The sequence below is a fragment of the Tachysurus vachellii genome, chromosome 12, assembly GCF_030014155.1.
Source record: "Tachysurus vachellii isolate PV-2020 chromosome 12, HZAU_Pvac_v1, whole genome shotgun sequence".
Classification (NCBI taxonomy): domain Eukaryota; kingdom Metazoa; phylum Chordata; class Actinopteri; order Siluriformes; family Bagridae; genus Tachysurus; species Tachysurus vachellii.
The window spans coordinates 7,021,230-7,030,932 of record NC_083471.1 but is presented as its reverse complement, the minus strand read 5'-3'; the positions used below and the strand labels follow the sequence as shown (position 1 = coordinate 7,030,932).

Here is a 9,703-nt window from a genome sequence, read left to right as displayed (position 1 = left end):
ATGCTTTGTAGCCAAACATTACTTCTCTGCCATTAGATCATCATCCTGCATGTTTGAAGGCATTAATTCAAGAGCGTTTATTGCTTCATGTGGCTCCAAGCAGGAGGACAGTGCTGGCTGATGCAGACTGAAGACGACATTAAAGTCTCCTTTTGGCCTTTAAATAAAATATGATTTCACTTTGGCATCATTAATGGAGTAATGAAGGTTATGCACACATAATAATAATAATAAAATTAATCATTTGATCATTTCAGGTATATATCTATGTGTTTAGTCAGTCTTCAGTGGAACGTGATGCGGACTTCTGCAGTTGTTGCAGCGTGTTAGCGTTTTCTTTATGCTTTCTAAGGACATTTTCACACACGGCTCGTTTGTTTCAGAACCTGGTGTATGTTTCTTCTCGGTTTGGGTTTGTTTAGACGTATATGTACTGTACACAGCAGTCGTGCTTTGTTTCGTACCAAACGAAACTCTGGAACTGTTTACTTGTGGTGAGAAAGCAGACCGTCCTCCAAAGACAACCGTGTATAGAAATGTATTATGGGAACGTAACGTGTTGACATGATAGATGATAGCTCTTCGGTGTTGAAGCGTTCTGACAGTGAGCGCACTTCTTCCTTTTAAAATGACGTGTAAAGGCTCTTCTATGAAACAGCCTTGTCCCTGCTCGAGAAACCTCGATTTCTGATACAGCTTCCAAATTATAACGGCTACGGCCTAAAACAAAGCCGCAATAAATCTTGATGGATGAGCAGAACCCCAGAATGTGCACGCAGGTGCTCTGTGACTAATGACATGACAGTTTACTCACATGTGACTTGCATAAACAAATTTTGGAATACTTTTCTGCTTACCATGGTTGTAAAGAGTGGTTAGTTATCTAGTTATTAGAGTCAAAGTACGTTACTGTTAATGTTACACGGAGAGCCGATCCTGACCTCCCTGGGGCCCTAAGCAAATTCTGCTAAGGGGCCCTCCTACCTGACCCGTGAGCCATGTGAACCATTTGCCACATATTCACACTTGCAATGGCAGCACTGCACACCTAATTTAGCTAGTCAGATAGAGACTAGAGAGAGAATCACATCAACTTAACTTTACTGTTATTTGCTCTTGCTGACATCAAACTTGAAGAGAACACAAGTTTACCTGATTGCTGTTCTCGCATTTCACTCTCATTTTGTTTCTTTTTTCTCTTTTCATGGCCAGATGGATAGCTCCGCTTCATATTGTCATCTACACAGTAAACATTAACATGCGCTGTAAAATGAGGCAAGGGGAGGCGGGGCCTTGCGTAATTTGCGGGGCCCTACGCAACTAGGTATAGGGCCGATCGGCTCTGGTTACACGCAAATCTTATTAGATGCTTAAACCGTCTTTGTAATGAAACTGAAACATTGGCTAGTGTAGCGATGGATGTTTGACACTTACAGTATATACCTGTGTGGCCGTGTGGCCAATCAGAACATTGATATCATATTTCATAAGGAAGAGCTGTAACATAGCTGTACATAATATATTACAATCCACACAACATAATGGGAGACACATCAGAGTTCAAAAAGGACAGCGTGTTGGTGGGTGTCTCACTGGGGCATCTGTGACCAGGACAGAAAGTCTCTGTGGTGTATCAAAAGCCACGGTATCCAGGGTAATGTCCACATACCGCCATGAAAGATGAACTTCATCCTACAAGAGTAACTGACCACACCAGAGAGAGAGCTGTCTGAAATTTCCGGGTCCAAATCCGGATTGTATCAAAAAGACATAAATCCACAGCTGCACAACTAGACTCTCCTGTTTTCACCAAAACATGGTCAGTATTCATGGTTGTGCTGCTATAGCTGATTTCTATGGTACCAGTGTTGGGACTTCGGGGCTGAAGACAACATGAACCACGTATTGTTCTCTGATGACTCCACCTACACCATCTTTCCCAGATCCAGCAGTTACAGCATGGAAAAGCCCCAAAAAAGCTCAGCACCTGGACTGTTGTTGGTGGTAAACGGTGGCTGTACATAACACTAAGAAATGACTGTGGTGTTAAAGAGGTGTTTCAGTTTCATTGTCCAGCCCCTGTATGTACGATCTTGCTCTTTTACAGTAATCTCAGATTTTATTTTCTCATTTGCTGTGTTTTAGGAAGCAAACATAATGATGTTCTTACTGGTATTATTTCATAAACTCTAGCTAAACGGCATTTTAATAAATAAAGTCATTGTTGTTGTTTTTTACAGTTTTTTCTGCATTTTCTACAATTAATTCTTCTCACATTTTTCTGAAAGATTTGTCTCCATCACTTTCCACTTCTGAGTAACCGATTTCCTTTTCATTTGGTGGATGACGGGTTTTTAGGTTTAGGTTTTTGTGTTGACATCAGGAATGTGATTTGAAAGTGTTACATCTCTCGAAGCACAATGACGAGTCGTGATGGACTTTTCCGAACGTGAGATGGGTTTTTCTGATGGTTTAGTCATGAGCTTTAATTGTGGATGAATGTTCTGTACTTCTTGTGAGAAGTGTGAGAAGAAAAGTACATGTTCAGGGTGATTATCAAACATCTTACTTTTAATTATGTTGCCCTGTATGTGCAAGTGTTTGCTTTAAATGCATAAATTTCTAAGTATAAAATGCTACACACACACTCTCTCTCTTTCTAGTGTGTATCTACGTGAATAAGCAGGTGAACACTGGCCCGAATCTGGACAGGCAGAAAGTCATGCAGCTTCCCGATCATCTGGGCCCTGCGCGGCCCTCCGTGGTGCTGCAGCAGGCCGTGCAGGGTTGCATCGACAGCGCTTACCAGCAGAAAACAGTCTTTACCCTGCTCACACAGGGCTACGGAGGAGAAAAAATATCAGGTTACACACACACACACACACACACACACACACACACACACACACACACGCTCTTAAAAGCATACTAATGGAATCAAATGCTTCAACATCTTCTGTTAACAAAATATGAAAAAATTTAAGCTGAGTGTGTTGCTGTTGTTAATCTTCTCACTACACCCAAGGTAATCTTGGTAAGTCAAAATTGTCAGACATACGGTGCATTAAAATCATCAAAGTCGTACCAGTCGGAAACTCTGGATTGGTATTGAGCTCTAAGTTTCTGTGATAAAAAGAAATAAAACACGGTGGAATCAATGGATGCAGCAACATCTATAGTTGACGGTAATTTAGTTGAAATTGAACGTTTCCTCATCTCAGAAGCTGATTTTAGTTATTATGTGTTGGAATTATGCAGCAAGTTACTAAAATACAGGCATTATATCATTATATATGGCATTTTGTTTTTTAGCTATTTTTGATCCCACTGTATTTTTTTAGCGTTTGTTGATACAGAAATTTTAGCGGTAACGTCTAACAATAAACCTGAATGAATACAACTCACTCACTCATTTTTTAACGCTTATCCGAACTACCTCGGGTCACGGGGAGCCTGTGCCCATCTCAAGCGTCACCGGGCATCAAGGCAGGATACACCCTGGAAGGAGTGCCAACCCATCACAGGGCACACACACACTCTCATTCACTCACGCAATCACACACTACGGACAATTTTCCAGAGATGCCAATCAACCTACCATGCATGTCTTTGGACCGGGGGAGGAAACCGGAGTACCCGGAGGAAACCCCCGAGGCACGGGGAGAACATGCAAACTCCACACACACAAGGCGGAGGCGGGAATCGAACCCCCAACCCTGGAGGTGTGAGGCGAATGTGCAGTATGTAACGATAGATTTGATGGCGGCTTGATAATAACAAGCAAAACTCATCTGATGAGAATTTTTACTATATTTTTTGTAGGTCATTAAGAGTTATCATCTAGCTCTGATCAACACAGTGACTTGAACGCACCTGATGTCATAATCAAAGGAGAACGTACTCACTCACCTCAGACTTAACTGAGACACAGCTCTGTTTCTAATAAGCTCTGCCCACTGCTGAGTCATGACAGGAGAAGTGGTAGCTCAAGATGTTGAGCTACCGAGTAGAAGGTCATGAGTGCAGTCTCACCACTGCAAAAATGCCGTTCCTGGGCCCTTGAGTAAGGCCCTTAACTGCTTGGTTGTGTAAACAAGATAAAATGTGGATAAGGATGTCTGCCAAATGTTCTAAATGGTATTGACTCCTGTTTTGTATGTGTTTGACTGTAACTCGGCTCTGATTTCTGCCAATTGTTTCTCTTCCCTGCAGCCACTTTTGACGGCAAGCAGCACCTTCTGAGTCTGCCAGTGGTGAACAGTGTGGGTTATGTCCTCCGCTTTCTAAAAAAGCTCTGCCGGAGCCTTTTGTGCGAGAACCTCTTCAGTGATCAGCCAATTGCACCTTCCTCGTCTCCCTCCTCCTCTTCTTCGGCTCACACAGACAAGCATTCAGACGAACAATCCAAGTCGAGTGAGTCTCCCGTCTTCCTCTTGTATGCTCCAGATCCTGCGTTGTTTAATCACAAAAGCTTTTTATGTGTTTGGTGTGCTTCTAGAACATTTTTAACTAAGAACTCCTTTGAATTGCATGTGTTTTTTGAGCAGAATGTCTTTAAATCATGACCCAAAGTCAATCAACATTATAAGTGATTAAATCCAGTAAAGACTGCGTGTTAATAACACTAATGTCAAACATCTCCTTTATGGCCTTCCCTAATTACATCCCTAAAAACCTGGATGCTGTAGGTGTTGCAAAACTTTCACAAACGTATCACATTTAATGACATAATAACCAGCACTGTTATTATGATTGGATACAGACGTCAGCTTCTTTACTTGGTTATAAGTTTCCTCAAAATCAAAAATTTCTCAAATTAGGAATATAATTGGACGCAGTGTTTATTGGACAGAAGGTCAGTTACATAACAATATTTATTCATTAATCAGCGGTAGATTCAGTACTTATTGCATTCGATTAAGTACTTATTGTCTTCAATTAATACCCAGCGTATCCAATTCAGTAATGCATTTGATTCAGTACCTACTGCATCTGATTCAGAACTTACTGCAGATAATTTGACAGAAATTCAGCTACATAACTATATTTATTCATTAATCTGAAATGGATTCAGTACTTGCTGTGTATGATTTAGTACCTACTGCATCTGAATCTGTACCAAATTTGCTCAGTTCAGTTCATAATGCCTTCACCTACTACATACATATGATTCAATACCTACCTCATTTGATTCAGTTCCTTCTGCATTTGATTCAGTACCTATTTATCAGTATACATGCGTAGTATGCACGTAATCTGGACATACTACATCCACCATGTTGACATTGTCCTGTGACTTCTGATGTCATAATAACTGTGAAAACCTTTTTTTGGGTTTCAAAAACCTCAACTGTTTTTTTCCTTGTTTAAATCTTTAACAAGACTTTATTACTCCGATGTTGTTCAATAAGTCCAGTTAAACCACAATGAACAGTGTTTAATTCCTTAAAAAGAACCGACATGCTACTTTCCATACCAGTCCTGTTGCATTATGGGATTTCGCAGTTTGCATTGTTTCCATTCTGCAGAATCCTGAGAATCGTGAAATACCAATACTTTTATGTATTGCTTTCAAGCTCCTGTATAGTAGAGTAGTAATGATATTTGGACACAGCTTGAGACTTTAATGCATAAGAACAGGAAGTGAAGCAGGATGTTGTTCAAGAGATGGCGCCCTCTATTGGTGGGTATTGTGAGTCTACTTATTATTGTGACGACTTATTGCTGTCATTTGCAGTATGTGTATGACAAGCGCAATAGACAATAAAAATACAGTTTGATCTAAAATATCTTTTATAAATTAGAACATGGTTTAATGGTTTCAATTAATAATAGCCAAATATATAGTCACTACTTTAGGCTTATTCTCAATGTCCTTTAGATGTAGTAAGGATTATTATTTTGTTCATTCACAAGCAGGTTAAATTGGGGTTAGTTTCTTCGTTATAATCCTCTAAATAATTTCTGTATCTGATACTTTTATGGATGCTTCAACTGCCTTACTTGAAAATCAGCTTGTGTTGTCGTATTGTTCTTTCTAATTGTGCGGTTTCCTCGGCCGTCTGCAGTCATTGCACTTTTCGGCACGGCTGTAAATTTTTATTCATTATCTGCCCTCTCCCGCACTGCGAGCCTGTGGAGGAGATCTTTTGATGTGCCCTAGCCCTTGTAAGTGGCCATCAGAAAGGGGGTAATCACTTCTTGAGTGTTCTTTTCAGCAGTTAAATGGACGTAATAGTTGTGGCCTCCGTGGATTTGGAAACAGCGGGAGGGAAGCAGATTTATTAAGCTCAGGACAATGCAACTGCTTTATGAATTTTGGTTTCTAGAGAGATAATAATAATAATAATAATTCCCATAATAATTAAGCCTCAAAATTTCAGTTATTGGATTTAAAAGTGGAATGCTGTCTTGGGAGTGTTGCAGGTATTTTAGCCTCATGTCTGTGTCTTCATGCATGTTGAATATTTAATGCGGTACATCCATTTGTCATAGTGCAATAGGATTCACTGTAAATATCCTTTATATTTTTTTCACCACATTTCACCATTCTTTATGCAATATCCAAACAATTTCAATTGAATTCATTACAAGAATCAGTATGGAAATAGACACATGGACATGGTCTGGGATCCACATTTACATTGGCCTTATTTAAAGTGATTCACAGAAGAGCTTTGTAGTCTCCATGAAAAACATATCTTCATGCTTGTTAACTAGGTCATGGACTAAGAATACTGTTAAGCTTCAACACTGTGGGCTGTTTGGACAGCCAGAGGACGTTCATTCCACCATCTGGGTCCAGTACACAGAAGCCTTTTATTTCCCTTGTACCTTGAGGCATAGTGGGTCCAAGAGGGCATGTTGCATGTGATAAATGCTTTAAAGTTCCATTTGTGGCTTTGAAGGCAAGTGTTAGTGTTATAAATCTGATGCTGGCAGCTACAGGATGCTGGTGGAGGTGGAGGTAATACAGCAGTGTGAAGGAAAACAAGTCTTGGAGCTATGTTCAAGAGTCGGTTGGTGTGTATAGTCAAGGCCTCCGTGCACAGGAAAGGCCAGATCCTTCTGATGATGTGAAGAAGCAACCTAGATGACTTTCCTAGGTGTCAGGAAATATCAGTAGATGTTTGTCCAAAACTGCCCCAAGGGTGAGCACACTATCCAATAGTGTAATCTGAATGTTGTCCACTGAGATCACAAGATTGCAAGATGTCCAGGGATGTACAACAGCTTTGTTTTGCCTTTGGCAACACTGGTAGACATGCTGAGGTCTGGAAAGGAGGAGGTGAGTGTCATTAACATACAGTAGCAGTGGTATGGAACTCATTTCTGAAAATGATAGAGATCTAAAGACCCAGCACTGAACCTTGTGGTACTTCATAGAGAAAATGGTAAGAAATAATCTACCACTGTACTGTGACAAGAATTTCAAGCTGAAGATGAGGAAGTGATTAACTTGTTGAAGGCTGCTGCAAGGTCAAGGAGAATGAGAAACATTGCCAACCTGGCTGGTCTGCTGGCATGGAACTTCTCAGTAATGGTTCTGAAGCCATACTGGTTAGGATCTTTGTGGCTTGCTGGTTCTCAATAATGGTTCTGAAGCCATACTTGTTAGGATCTCGGTGGTAGCTGGGAGCACTGTGGAAGGAATGGAATCCAGTGGGAAGATTTCAAGGCTCTTTAACAGAAATTGTAAAAAAATATGACTTGGAAAGTGGAAGAAAATTTCCTTGTGAAGTGATAAATTGGATGGAGGAGATGAAGGGTTACAAATTGTCCTGATGCAGGTGCTTGAAGCTTTTCCATGTAGAATGTCTTGCAGCTGTCATGCCAGCTCAGAACTTTGACAGATAAGAGCAGTATGAAAGGAGATCAGTGTCAAATTTTTATCAACTGATTCAAGTGAAAGAGAGGAAAAAGTGTCAGGTTGTTGAATGGTGATTTGATGGTGGTAAGTCAAGGAGGAAGGTGAGATGGAGTGAAGGATGCAGAAACTGGAAGCAGGGACAGTATGAACAGCTGGTGACAGGCAAAGCAGGGATGGTGAATGTGAATGATGCAATGTCAAGATATAAATGCTAAAAATGTAAAAAAAAATAAAAATAAAAAAATAAGTTGTTGAAATGTGTTTTCTGTTCTTCTGTAGCAGACTCTATGGTGGACGATTACCACTCTGAATCAGTCGAGTCCAAGCGCTACTCTGTCGACCATACTGACACATCCTTTGGAGTAATGACATCACCATACATAGCCTCGAAATCCAACTACGGGTTTCGCTCTGGTGCCACCTACTCTTCTGGGGCTGTTTGCAGACCGGCTACCAGTCCCAGTTCATTCCAGGAAGGAAACAGAAGTGGTAAGTTAACCCATGGTATTACACGTTCAAAGAACACAGTCAGTATAATAGCTTTACGCATGCAGGTGCAAAAGATATTGTACTGATTGTAATCAATCAGTCTATCTCTGTCCTTTTGTTTTTCTTCCTCTCTCTCTCTCCAGCCTACAGTCCGTCCCCAGAGGCAGGTGAGTCAAAGCCTCCGCCGAGTAAAGATCCGTCCCGGTGGAGTGTAGAGGAGGTGGTGTGGTTTATCAAAGATGCAGACCCTCAGGCTCTCGGTCCACATGTGGAACTCTTTCGGAAACACGTGAGTGTAGGCTGCAGTTTTATTACAGCGTGATAATCCATGAGAGAACATACAGTTTAATCATTTAACAATAAGAATACTTTAATGAGTGCCCTCACTAATCAGTACATTACATACCCATAATAATCAGTACAGTATGTACCCATATTAATTAGTACAGTATATACTCATAATAATCAGTACAGCATGTAATGCACCCATAATAATCAGTATAGTACATAATACACTCATAACAATCAGTACAGTATATACCAATAATAATCAGTACAGCATGTAATGCACCCATAATAATCAATATAGTACATAATACACTCATAACAATCAGTACAGTATATACCAGTAATAATCAGTACAGCATGTAATGCACCCATAATAATCAGTATAGTACATAATACACTCATAACAATCAGTACAGTATATACCAGTAATAATCAGTACAGCATGTAATGCACCCATAATAATCAGTATAGTACATAATACACTCATAACAATCAGTACAGTATATACGTACCAGTAATAATCAGTACAGCATGTAATGCACCCATAATAATCAATATAGTACATAATACACTCATAATAATCAGTACAGTATATACACTTAATAATCAGTACAGTATATAATACACTGATAAGTAATAATCAGTACAGTATATACACTTAATAATCAGTACAGTATATATGCTTAAAGATCAGTACAGTATATAATAAACCCACAATAATCAGTACAGTATGTACCTATATTAATCAGAAGAGTATATAATACAACTATAATAATCAGTATGGTATATAATAAACCCACAATAATCAGTACAGTATGTACCTATATTAATCAGAAGAGTATATAATACAACTATAATAATCAGTATGGTATATAATAAACCCACAATAATCAGTACAGTATGTACCTATATTAATCAGAAGAGTATATAATACAACCATAATAATCAGTACAGTAAGTAATACAACCATAACAATCAGTACAGCATATACTCATAAAAATAACTACAGTATATAAGAAAAGAATCAGCATAGAAGCTCATAAAGATATAGCATTA

The 9,703-nt window shown here is 39.5% G+C and overlaps 1 protein-coding gene and 1 pseudogene across 5 annotated transcripts in view; both read left to right on the top strand.

Moving 5' to 3' along the window:
• scml4 (Scm polycomb group protein like 4) overlaps positions 1–9,703 on the top strand; it is a 34,389-nt gene that overhangs the window by 24,360 nt on the left and 326 nt on the right. For 4 of the 5 annotated variants that reach the window (XM_060884253.1, XM_060884248.1, XM_060884252.1 and 1 more), the window contains 4 exons: positions 2,664–2,864; positions 4,213–4,413; positions 8,150–8,359; positions 8,503–8,648. In XM_060884253.1, coding sequence (XP_060740236.1) covers positions 2,664–2,864; positions 4,213–4,413; positions 8,150–8,359; positions 8,503–8,648 — 758 coding nt within the window. The remainder of the gene's footprint in view (positions 1–2,663; positions 2,865–4,212; positions 4,414–8,149; positions 8,360–8,502; positions 8,649–9,703) is intronic. The other variant, XM_060884249.1, reaches the window with a different exon arrangement.
• Positions 2,371–2,554, top strand: LOC132855458 (small nucleolar RNA U3; annotated as a pseudogene).